The sequence below is a fragment of the Nerophis ophidion genome, linkage group LG19 (genome assembly GCF_033978795.1).
Source record: "Nerophis ophidion isolate RoL-2023_Sa linkage group LG19, RoL_Noph_v1.0, whole genome shotgun sequence".
Classification (NCBI taxonomy): domain Eukaryota; kingdom Metazoa; phylum Chordata; class Actinopteri; order Syngnathiformes; family Syngnathidae; genus Nerophis; species Nerophis ophidion.
In genome coordinates this window covers 32,230,455-32,243,599 of record NC_084629.1, presented here as the reverse complement: position 1 = coordinate 32,243,599, position 13,145 = coordinate 32,230,455, and the positions used below count along the sequence as shown (strand labels likewise).

At 41.5% G+C, this 13,145-nt stretch overlaps 1 protein-coding gene across 2 annotated transcripts in view; it reads left to right on the top strand.

Moving 5' to 3' along the window:
- The window catches only part of tfg (trafficking from ER to golgi regulator), a 29,303-nt gene extending 21,924 nt beyond the window's left edge, over window positions 1-7,379 (top strand). For both annotated transcript variants that reach the window (XM_061879855.1, XM_061879857.1), the window contains 2 exons: window positions 1,697-1,789; window positions 6,403-7,379. In XM_061879855.1, the coding sequence (XP_061735839.1) occupies window positions 1,697-1,789; window positions 6,403-6,797 (488 nt within the window). In that variant the 3' untranslated portion in view covers window positions 6,798-7,379. The remainder of the gene's footprint in view (window positions 1-1,696; window positions 1,790-6,402) is intronic.
- The last annotated feature ends 5,766 nt before the right edge of the window (window positions 7,380-13,145 follow it).

Below are 13,145 nucleotides of genomic sequence, written 5' to 3'. Positions count from 1 at the left end.
ATCTATTCAATTTAGCAATTTTCACATACTATAACCAGAAGCTTTACTTTCAAATCTCGCACTGCAGCCAGATCAGCTGGTTGCATTTTGACTACCTACCTCTCTGGCCACACGGGAGTCCGATAAAAACTCCTCGTGCCGTGAGCTTAACCACCCGTCATCCCTCGAATGCCCTTACATAACAGCCCGCGGAAAGGATGAAAGGCAAGCCTAGCTCACACACACAAAAGACACATGCTGCTCATGTTAAAGCTGCAGACAATGAAGCAACACATGGTCGCCACATCAGTACTGCGCTCCTCACCTCTTGTACTTTTGGAACAATCTGTGCAACATGTTGTTGATCTAGAATGAGGCGTACAACAAATTATGCCCTATCTGACATATTCCATGCTATCAGGTTGAGAAAGATGACTTTGGTCTTTACAGTCTTGTTATTAGAGTTTATTGCTTTGTTCTGACAGCGCTGCAAGGTCATTAAAAATACCTAAATAATTTTTTAGAAGGAAATAAATAATTCTTATTGTTTTATTTTATTTTGTGCCTGATCATCCTACCCACTCACGTACAAGTAGGCACTGTGGTCTGATGAAGTCATCGCTAATTCCAGTGCAGCAGCAGGAAGTCACTGTCTGCAAATGTAGACGTGTCTGTTGAGGGAGCTGCCGAATCCATAGTGTCTCATGTGTGTAGTCCTGATAGCGGGTATGTGTCTGATTCCTTTGTGTATGAGAGTGTTTATGTCTGCAAGAGCACCTGCATACTGATGTCTGTAGTTTAGGGCCAATTAGGAATGTTGTGGCTGCAAGATAAACCCTCAGTGGATGCAGTGCTTTCTCTTAAAGCACTCGTGATATTCTTTTGAGATGCCCAAATGCTTGAAAAAAGACAGCAAATATACAAAATCACTGGTTTAACTGGTTTAAAGCAATGATTCTCAAACTGCGGTACAGGTACCACTAGTGGTACCCAAACTCCATCTAGTGTTTTGCCAAATAAGTGATTCATTTTACAATAGTCTAACACGGTGTTACTGTTCAAACTGTGTGTAATATTACATTGACCAAAAATATTAAATATACTTGTTAAATAAAACCTCTGCCTTGTTTTAATGAATACTTAGGCCTACTACGCTACTGTATTTAAATTGTGGTTGTTATAGTGGTACTTGGAGAGCCAGGTACTTTCTGAGGGGGTACTTGGTGAAAAAAAGTTTGAGAAGCACTGGTTTAAAGAATCCAACTTAAAGTGTTTTGAAGTTATTTTTTACCACTAAAAGTACTTTTTAAAGTATTTTTTAGGGTCAAACTGCTACGGTCAAAACCTTTGTTACATTTTGATATGATCTACTCTTGTACGCATGTAAAATAAGGTAATAGTGAAAATCCCTTTGAAAATGATCACAGGCTAACACTTGCTGACAAGATTGAAAAGCCAGGACAGACTGTGTCGTGTTCCGCTCCTCATTGGCCATTATAAGTTAGTTTCCGTTCTGTTGTTATCACATTGTTTTGTCTTTGCCATCACTGGTACTTTTCTGTGGTGGCATCATTTTAAACTAATTACACACACAAAGCTACAGAAAAAGCAATACACCTTACCTTTCAAATTGAATGATTGAGTCAATGCACTGTATTCTAAATGATGCAACAAGGAAGTGTTTATAAGACTGACATTTTCCTCGTGCTGTGTTCAGGTCAGGTGTACCAACAGTACCAGGCCCCAGGTGGATACCCGCCACAGCAGTCAGGTGCCCCCCCTCAGCCGCAGTACGGAATGCAGTATCCTGGTAAGAGGTTATTTAAATATCCTCACTCATTTGTCCTCAATGACAAAACATTTTGAAAATGCTTCCACAAAACTGGATTACATTAAAAAAGAAAGCCCAACTTCAAATAATCCATATTTAAAAACTGTTTTAGCCCCTAAATATGGATAAATATCTAACCTTTTTGCTGGAATATTGACAGCTTAAAAGAGCTTTAAATAACCCGTACTGGGAACACGCCATTTTTGTGTGTCTGTAGCTTTAATGTTAATGAGCTGCGTTTGTCCACGCCTGTCATCGTGCAGCATTGTGTGATCCCGCGGACATTTTCCACCTTTTCCATCTACAGCTTACTTTAGGTTTTTTTAAAGACGTGTGGCGACTTCTTTATTTTCTGCACAGCTGTCCTCTCTATGCGGTAGCATAAAGCTAAAAGTGGGTCTGAGTTGGTGTAGTTCTATGAGGAATGAGCTTCTTTGTTCATGCAGTCATTAAAACATGGAACTTCAAAATATAACATCATTAGAGGCAATTCCAAGGTAAATATAATGTTCCCTAGGGTTGAGCAATACTCAATGACAGGAACCAGGTCTTGCATTGCGATTCTCCTGGTATTGTTTACATGTTTAAGGGTTGATTCCTTTTTTACAGGCACTGCCAGAATTAACTGTCACAGCGGTGGCTATCCGCTTACTGTTTATCTGCATACGCTGTGTGGAGACACTCCTAAGTCAATAATCCTCCACTTCGGCAAATAAATTGCAGTTGTTAAAGAGGAACTGACCTTTTTGGGGGAATTTTGTCTATCGTTCACAATCATTACAAAAGACATGACAAAGGATGTATTTTTTTAAAGCATTCTATATATTAAATATATGCAATTAAAAGTTAGCCTAAAATGGAACCTATGGGATCCGCTCAATTTTGCCTATAAAGCCCTTAAAAAAACATCCAGGTAATGCAGTCACATTTATAACAACATTTAATATTTGCGTATTTTGATCATTTTAAGCATTCGCGACACATTAATTTAAAAAACGCATCACAACTGCAGACTTCATGAAAGCAAACAATCATGATAAAACATCACTGTAATGATCTTAGCTCTGGGTTCTTCGAGGACCAACAATACACAGTCACACCCTTCGTTGGCAGAGTGACAACAGCTTTTTATTTTCCTTTTTAAAGTCTTTACGCTTTGCAGCAGTATCGCGCTTCTTCTTTGCATGTGCTTTTTCTAGCAGTCTTGCTCTTTCCTTCTTGTGTGCTTTTCAGCAGTCTGGTCTTTACCTTGTTGACCATCTTGCCCGCTGTCACTCCCTGCCTCTCCTCCTGGCTCCTTTTTTCATGGTCTCCGACGCTGCTAATAAAGATACAGGTGATTAGATAACTCATTCCAGCTGAGATATCCATTCACCTGTCTGCTGCTTCACAGCCAGCTCCGGCACATGCCCTGCCCGCAGGGAACGCGTAGATCACGCCCCCTCCACATGCCTCCCCCGTAAGACTCAGGCCGGGCAGCCGCCTGGCCGTGCCTCCCCTGAGGAAGTCGGCGACGGCCATCTGCGTGCCCGACCTCTGGACCACCCGGAAGTTGTAGGGTTGTTATGCAATCACCATCGGGTGATCCGCGCTTTGGCCTCCTTCATGCGGTGGAGCCATTGGAGCGGTTTGTGGTCCGAGCAGAGACCTAAGGCGCGCCCTAACAGAATGGGAAGGCACTCTCTCTCCACCGTGCTGTACCTTCTCTCCGAAAGTTTCCGGCTGATGTGCAGGACGGGGCAGTCGAGGCCCTCCACCTGCTGGCACAGCACCGTCGGCCAGTCCCCCGCCCGGCGCGTCCACCTGTAGACAGAAAGTGATGATAAAGTCAGGCATGCGCCGTACCAGCTGTTTTTACCTTGTCGAACACCCGCTGCCGCTGCTCCGTCTACTGGACCAGATCTGGAGCACCCTTTCGAGTAAGGTCAGTCAGTGGGCTGGTCAAGTCCGCGAACCGGCGAATGAACCAGCGGTAATACCCCGCCAGACCCAAAAACTGCCTCACTTCCTTTTTTGTCTTGGGGGGTGGACAGGCCGCAATCGCCGCTGTCTTGCCTACTTGTGGCCGCACCTGTCCCCCAATAGGTACCCCATATACTGTACCTCCCTCTGGCCAACCGTGCACGGGTTGGCGTTGAGCCCCGCCCGCCTCAGGGACTCGAGCACCGCCCCCACCCGCCACATGTGTTCTTTCCAGACGCTATTCTGGGTGAGGACATCATCCAGGTATGCGGCCGTGTACGTGGCGGGCGCACCAAACAAACCAAACGGAAGTGTCACGAATTGGTATAAACTTTCCGGCGTGGAAAAGGCTGTTTGTTCTCAGGACTCTGGTGACAAGGGAATCTGCCAGTAGCCCTTGGTTAAATCCAGTGTCGTGAAAAAACGAGCAGTGCCCAACCGATCCAGGACTTCGTCGACCCGAGGTATTGGGTACGCGTCAAAATGTGATACTTCATTTACTTTGCGGTAATCCACACAGAACCGCAGAGACTAGGGGTGTAACGGTACGTGTATTTGTATTGAACCGTTTCGGTATGGAGGTTTTGGTCCGGTTCGGAGGTGTATCGAACGAGTTTGTAATCTAAAGTCTTAACAAGCTGCTCTGCTTTCTGCCTCAGTCTGAGCACCCAACATTGACCCACCCCACCCACACAACCATCTGATTGGTTACATACAAAGCCAATCAGCAGTGCATATTCAGAGCGATGTAACAGCCAATCAGCAGTGCGTATTCAGAGCGATGTAGTCAATGCTTCAGCGTCAAGCATATAGGTCTTTAGCAGGTGAGCAGCGTACTCTCCCCAAATTAGAAAAAACAGTCACAACTACTAACATCACTAGAAACTTAAACTACAGCTCAGCTCGCTCGCAGTACTGGCTTGAGGTGAAGGCTAATTAGCTTTAGCGTAACGTTAGCTCATTTTGCTGTGTGTGTGTGTGTGTGTTAGGGGCAGCAAAGCCCTGACTGTCTGTTATTTCACACGAAGTCCATGGTGTTCAAGGATGAATAGGCTCTCCTATTGCTATTGTACTATTTTTTCAGCTATAGTTACAATAATCATTAGTAATGTAGCAGCCAAGTTTTGAATGGCAGGGTCACTGCTATCACATGTTGACATAAATATAACATTTACATAATAAGTCAACTACAGGCTTCCCAAATGCTGTAATAAATTAAGCACGATGAGTTGACTTGAAACTTGTAATGTTGCACTTTTTATATGTAGAAGAAAGGTTTTGTCATTTTATTTAATCAAAGCAACAAGTTGAGGCAGTTTTATGTGGATTAACGTGGGCAGAATTATTATAGTGTTCCCAATGTTAAAAGGATAAAGCCATTGTTTACAAATTTGGTAAATAAATAACCAAAAAATGTATATTTTGTTGTTTTCTTCCTGTACCGAAAATGAACCGAGGTACGTACCGAACCGAAATTTTTGTGTACCGTTACACCCCTAGCAGAGACCCATCCTTCTTCGCTACCAGAACGATGGGACTGCACCACGCGCTGTGGGATTATTTTATTAAGCCGAACTCAAGCATGGTGCTGCTACTTTATGTAGCAACGCTTCCACCGCATATGTCAAACATATTCCTGCTTGAAGCCGAACCACCGCCAGACGATGCACCCTGTGCTGTTTTTCTTGGGAATTAATTATTCCTTCATTTGTTACCAGATTCACGCCTTCTCTTTCTCATATTACCACTGGCAACACACCGTTAGCCTCAAAGCTAATTTTACCATGTCGCCACCTCTCTGTCCGGGGAGGGCGTGTGGCGTTGCGCACGTGACTTATGAAAGAAGGTGCGCTTGTTTTAAGTCTCTGTGAGTAGGAGAAACAAGAAAGAGGGAGAAAAGCATGTAGTTTAGTGCCCGCAGCTAGAAGCAACTGCTTGAGGACATATATTTGAATATCACTATATGGTCATTTTCTATATCGCACAGGGACAAACCCGCGATATATCAAGTATATCGATATATCGCCCAGCCCTAATCCCTATCTATAACACAAAAACAGGATATGTGCAAATGTTTTTAATGAGATTTTTCACAAATAAAGTGAAATAAACATAAATAAATGATAAATGGGTTGTACTTGTATAGCGCTTTTCTACCTTCAAGGTACTCAAAGCGCTTTGACACTACTTCCACATTTACCCATTCACACACACTGATGGAGGGAGCTGCCATGCAAGGCGCCAACCAGCACTCATCAGGAGCAAGGGTGAAGTGTCTTGCTCAGGACACAACGAACGTGACGAGGTTGGTACTAGGTGGGATTTGAACCAGGGGCCCTCGGGTTGGCACGGCCATGCTGTCCCACATAACATATAAATTCAAGTTCAAAGGATACTGCTTGAAAATAGCCTGGTAAGTATAGTAATTTTTTTTAATGTGCCTCCAAAAGAATCAGAATCGTTGAGAACTGGAATTGGAATCGTCTAAATTCAAATGATTCCAAACTTAGTTTTCAATGGGGCATTTTTTGATCATGTTTGATTTAGAGTTAAAAAAAATTAGTAGACTTGGTTTTAAAAATGTTGCAGTGTGTAGAACTTAAGGGTTGAGATTTACTTTGCTTTCTTAGCAGGATACAGTTCCCAGCCGGGAGCCCCCCAGCCCGCTCCGCAGCAGCCACAGCAGTTCCAGAACTACGCGCCTCCTTCATCCCAGGCCCCAGCCCCAGGCCAGGCCCCAGCTGTCCAAGGCTTCCAAGGTGGCCAACAGCCACAGCAGCAACATCCTCCTCAGGGACCCCAGCAGTACCCACCAGGAGCCTTCCCTCCCCAAAACTATACCTCCCAGGCGTCGCAGCCCGCCAACTACAGCATGCCACCCAACTCCCAGCCTGGTTATCAGCCTCGACCGGGGTACACCCCACCTCCAGGGAGCACCCCACCACCCGGGGCTGCTAATCCATACGCCCGCAACCGCCCCCCTTATGGTCCGGGCTACACTCAGCCAGGCCCTGGATACCGATAAAGAGGGGTGTGTAAATGATCCTCTCTCACACACACACACAACCCTGGTGGCTCTTTGGACTTGGGGCAGGAATCTTAGCCTCATATGAATATCAAATCCAAAAACAAGTAAACCCTTCCCCTCAGTCTGATGGTTAGTGTTTGTATGGTGTCTCTCCAACATGCCATTAGCCTTTTTCTTTGTTTTTGTGTGTGTACTTTCTCCACTATTTCCTGACACCACCTCTCCTTCCCGCTTTTTTGATTCTGATGTAAACACATGGAAGACAAAAACATGCTTTTTTGTTGTGACACTTCATTTTCTCACCTGGCGCAATAACTGACATCTGACACAATGAAACGTTACTCCGTTTTGTGTTCTTATTTGCGTCACCCACTACCAACTGTTGGCCATCAGGGAACACTAGCTAAGTGAAGACATACGGGAGGAGGGGGTAATCCTAGCATAAAGGCTTTCCCTTTGTTGACCCCAATTAAAATTTACTATCACTTGTTTTTACTAATCATGTTCAGGTGAGATTAGTCATCATTGTATAAAACTAACTTTTTTTTTTTTTTGCCAAAATAAATAATTGAGACACTTTTTTGGGGTGGATCTTTTTTTGAATACTATTTCTATGGCCTTTTTCTGTTGCGTTTTACTCCTAAAAAACACATTTGGGAATACTGATGTCATGCCCCTGGTATTATTTTGTTTTCCTGTTTTGAGGCTTTCTGGCTGGCTGGATGTGTTTTTGGGGCATTGCGAGCTTCTCTCATCCAAGTGTCTCGGTGAAAGTGTTGTTTAAAGACCGATTTTCAGAAGCTATTGAACATGCGCTTCCAAACCCCAAAGTGGCTCATCTTTGATGGATGTGACCGCGTAATAATCGGAAAAATATGAGCGCCTTAGTAAATATGGGACTTCAGGAGCGGAATTCAACATCACAGCCTGTGTGTTCTGTCCAATTCAAAGGCAACAAAAATAGTGCAATTCGGCACGGGCAGAAGCGCTTTAGTCTTGATTAGCCTGAAGACCACAAATTAGACTGTAGCATCTTACTATGAAGTTAAAAAAAAAGTTACATTTGACCGGTGTTGCAGCTCTTAAATTGTGAAAGTAAAAGTACTACAATTGCTTGTTCCAATGTCCAATCTTGCCTTGTAGCCTATTTTGTGCTAAACTACATCATCCCATTGCAATCTGCTGCAGTCTTTGTACGAAATTTTGCTGAGCTAATTTTAATGCTAACATACAAACTGCTGTTGTCATCATAATAACTTGGCTAACATTACATTTTCTATGTTGTGCTAAACTACTCAAGTTCATGCTATCTACCACAATGCTGTGCTCTTTCTGCCAAAAATAAGTCTGTTGCTTGTGTTAAGATCTAATTATTTTGTACAAAGTTAAGTTAGTTGCTTGTGCCAACTGTCGATCCTTGGGCTAAGCCAAGTTGGCCAATTGCAAGGACAAACGCCTACTCTGCTACAGTTTTTGTGCTTAGTTGGGTTAGCCGATCACTCGTGCCAACAAAAAAATGCCACCCATTTTATAAAATAAATTAACTAATTTATAGTGCCATAAATGCGCCAAGCTAGCATCCTTATTTAATATTATGTACAAAGCCTGGGGTTCCCAGGCTTTTTCAATCGGGGGCCGCATTGGGTTGAAAAAAAATTTGGCCCGGGCTCGCTCTCTCTCTCGCTCTCGCTCGCTCTCTCTCTCTCTCTATTCCAAGCGCGATGATGTCACGTTCTAGATGGGAAAATGCATTTTTAGACTCTATGATTTGCCTGAGCGGCTAGGAGACACCGAGAGTAACAAACCTAAGAAATGACTTGTATAAGGATAAATGTGTGTGTATATATATATATATATATATATATATATATATATATATATATATATATATATATATATATATATATATATATATATATCTCAATGTTTATCTATATAGCCCTATATCACAAGTGTCTCAAAAGGCTGCACAAACCACAACGACATCCTCAGTAAAGCCCACATAAGGGCAAGGAAAAACTCAAACCCAGTTGGACGTCGGTGACAGTGACAATGATGACTATGAGAAACCTTGGAGAGGACCGCATATGTGGGCAACCCCCCCATCCCCCAAAAGGAGAGGAAGCAATGGATGTCGAGCGGGTCTAACATGATATTGTGAAAGTCCAATCCATAGTGGATCTAACATAATGGTGAGAGTCCAGTCCAAAGTGGATCCAATATAGTAGCGAGAGTCCCGTCCATAGTGGAGCCAGCAGGAAACCATCCCAAGCGGTGGCGGATCAGCAGCGCAGAGCTGTCCCCAACCGATACACAAGCGAGCGGTCCATTCTGGGTACCGACTCTGGACAGCCAATACTTCATCCATAGCCACCGGACCTGTCCCCCCCCCCCCCCCCCCCCCACCCCTGTCCACAAGGGAGGGGGACAGAGGAGAAAAATTAAGCGGCAGATCGACTGGTCTAAAAAGGGGGTCTGTTTAAAGGCTAGAGTATAAAAATGAGTTTTAAGATGAGACTTAAATGCTTCTGCTGAGGTAACATCTCGAACTGTTACTGGGAGGGCATTCCAGAGTACTGGAGCCCGAATGGAAAATTCTCTATAGCCCGCAGACTTTTTTGGGGCTCTGAGAATCACTAATAAGCCGGAGTCCTTTGAACGCAGATTTCTTGCCGGGACATATGGTACAATACAATCAGCAAGATAGGCTGGAGCTAGACAGTGTAGTATTTTATACGTAAGTAGTAAAATCTTAAAGTCACATCTTAAGTGCACAGGAAGCCAGTGCAGGTGAACCAGTATAGGCGTAATATGATCAAACTTTCTTGTTCTTGTCAAAAGTCTAGCAGCCCTCATTTTGTACCAACTGTAATCTTTTAATGCTAGACATGGGGAGACCCGAAAATAATATGTTACAGTAATCGAGACAAGACGTAACAAACGCATGGATTATGATCTCAGCGTCGCTAGTGGACAAAATGGAGCAAATTATAGCGATACTACGGTGATGAAAGAAGGCCGTTTTAGTAACGCACTTAATGTTTGACTCAAACGAGAGAGTTGGGTCGAAGATCATACCCAGATCCTTTACCGAGTCGCCTTGTTTAATTGTCTGGTTGTCAAATGTTAAAGTTGTATTATTAGATAGAGGTCGGTGTCTAGCAGGACCGATAATCAGCATTTCCGTTTTCTTGGCGTTGCAAAAAGTTAGCGGACATCCATTGTTTAATTTCATTAAGACACGCCTCCGGCTGACTACAATCCGGTGTGTTGGTCCGCTTTCGGGGCGTGTAGAGTTGGGTGTCATCAGCATAACAGTGAAAGCTAACACCGTATTTGCGTATGATGTCACCTAGCGGCAGCATGTAAATGCTGAAGAGTGCAGGGCCAAGGACCGAACCCTGGGAAACTCCACACGTTACCTTAACATAGTCCGAGGTCACATTGTTATGGGAGACGAACTGCATCCTGTCAGTAAGACGAGAGTTAAACCAAGACAGGGCGAAATCTGACATATAAATTTGTGTTTTGATACGCTTTAATAAAATATTATGATCGACGGTCTCGAAAGCAGCGCTAAGATCGAGGAGCAGCAACATAGATGACGCATCAGAATCCATCGTTGGCAATAGATCATTAGTCATTTTTGCGAGGGCTGTCTCCGTAGAGTGATTTGCCCTGAAACCAGATTGAAAGGTTTCACATAGATTGTTAGACGCTAAGTGTTCATTTGGCTGCTCCGCAACAATTTTTTCGAGGATTTTTTAAATAAAGGGAAGGTGAGACACCGGTCGGTAGTTTACCATGAGGTCAGGATTGAGGTTAGGTCTTTTAAGGAGAGGATTAATAACCGCTTTTTTGAATGCTAGGGGAACAGTGCCACACATATACAGGTACACACACACATATATATATATATATATATGTGTATATGTATATAGGGGTGTGGGAAAAAATCAATTCGAATACGAATCGCGATTCTCACATTGTGCGATTCAAAATCGACTTTTTTTTTTTAAATAGATTTATTTATTTTTTATCAATCCAACAGAACAATACACAGCAATACCATAACAATGCAATCCAATTCCAAAACCAAACATGACCCAGCAACACTCAGAACTGCAATAACCAGAGCAATTAAGAGGAGACACAAACACGACACAGAACAAACCAAAAGTAGTGAAACAAAAATGAATAACATCAACAACAGTATCAATATTAGTTATAATTTCAGCATTGCAGTGATTGAAAATCCCTCTTTGACATTATCATTAGACATTTAAAAAAAAACAAAGAACAATAGTGTCACTTGCATCACATCTCATAAGCTTGACAACACACTGTGTCCAATGTTTTCACAAAGATAAAATAAGTCGTATTTTTGGTTCGTTTGATAGTTAAAACATATTTACATTATTGCAATCAGTTGATAAAACATTGTCCTTTACAATTATAAAAGCTTTTTAAAAAAAATCTACTACTCTGCTTCCATGTCAGCAGACTGGGGTAGCTCCTGCTGAAATCCTATGTATTGAATGAATACAGAATCGTTTTGAATCAGAAAAATATCGTTTTTGAATCAAGAATTGCGTTGAATCGAAAAAATCAATATATAATCGAATCGCGACCCCAAGAATCGATATTGAATCGAATTTTGGGACACCCAAAGATTCGCAGCCCTAATATACACACACACACATATATATATATGTGTGTGTGTGTATATATATATATATATATATATGTATCTAAATGTGTATATATATATATATATATATATATATATACATATATATATATATATGTATATATATATATATGTATATATATATATATATATATATATGTATATATATATATATGTATATATATATATATATATATATATATGTATATATATATATATATATATGTATATATATATATATATATATATATATATGTATATATATATATATACATAATAGGGCTGTAAATCTTTGGGTGTCCCACGATTCGATTCAATATCGATTCTTGGGGTCGCGATTCGATTATATATTGATTTTTTCGATTCAACGCAATTCTTGATTCAAAAACGATATTTTTCTGATTCAATCCTTGCCCCAATCCTATTTGCGCTTTACCTTCTCCCCCTTGGTTCTATTTTTAGGACGTGTGGTATAGCATTTCATTTTTATGCCGATGATTGCCAGATCTATTTTCCCATGGCACAAAATAACACAGTTCAACGTCTCATTGACTGCCTGCACGACATCCAAGCCTGGCTTTCAGCTAACTACCTGAGTCTAAATGAAGACAAAACAGAAGTTATGTTGTTAGGTCCAAGTCGCTCTCCCTCGCCCAAGGTTGACATCGGCACTCTGACCCCGTATCTCAGCGACTGTGTCACAAACATGGGGGTAAAGTTCGACTCAGATTTTAAATTCGAAAAACAAATCAGCAGCGTTGTTCAAAAAAGCTTTTATCAATTACGCCAAATAGCGAAAGTGAAACCGCTTCTGTAAGGACATGATCTCGAGAAATTAATTCTCGCCTTTATCTCGAATCGTTTAGACCAGTGGTCCCCAACCAGGATTGGTGGCCGCAGAAGAATTTTTTTATCAAAAAAAAAAAAATTATTTTTTTTTTAAATTAAATCAATACAAAAAACACAATATACACTTACAATTAGTGCAAAAGCCACCAAAACCTCCCCTTTTAATGACAAAAACGTCCCTTTTTTATGACAAAGAAGAAGAAAAAAAATTGTTCAAGTTTTTTTCACAGAAAAATAGCACAGTAGACTTGTCTTGTTAATCGGTGTGACTTTGACTAAAATAATCTTGTTTTGTCACCAGAAAAATGGCAACAGCTAAAGCCTCTGCTTTTGTTTCCAGAAAAAATAGTAACATTTCTGTATTTGTTTTCAGAAAGATGGCTGAAAATATCGGGTTTTGTTGCCCCATTTAGATTTTTTAAAAATATATTTCCATGTCTGTCCTGAGTCCTCCTCCAACTTGTTAGTCGGTTTGCCTTTTGCTAAAATACTCACTAATAATCACTAGAAAAATGGCTAAAAATATCTGGTTTTGTTGCCACAATTTGATTTTTTTCTCCCTAAACTTTTTTTTTTTTCCATGCACACATCTGACTGCGACTCACTGAAAATGACACACAATCCACTTTTCTGTCACGACCCACCAATTGGGAACCACTGGTCAACTGTATAACAGTTACTGTAATATTTCCATGTCTGTCCAGAGTGATTGACCACTTTGCAAAAATGAAAACGAGACATTACAGTTTACTTCTCAGAAAATGATTCCCTGAACAGACACACAACAGTTGTTCATTTATTCTACT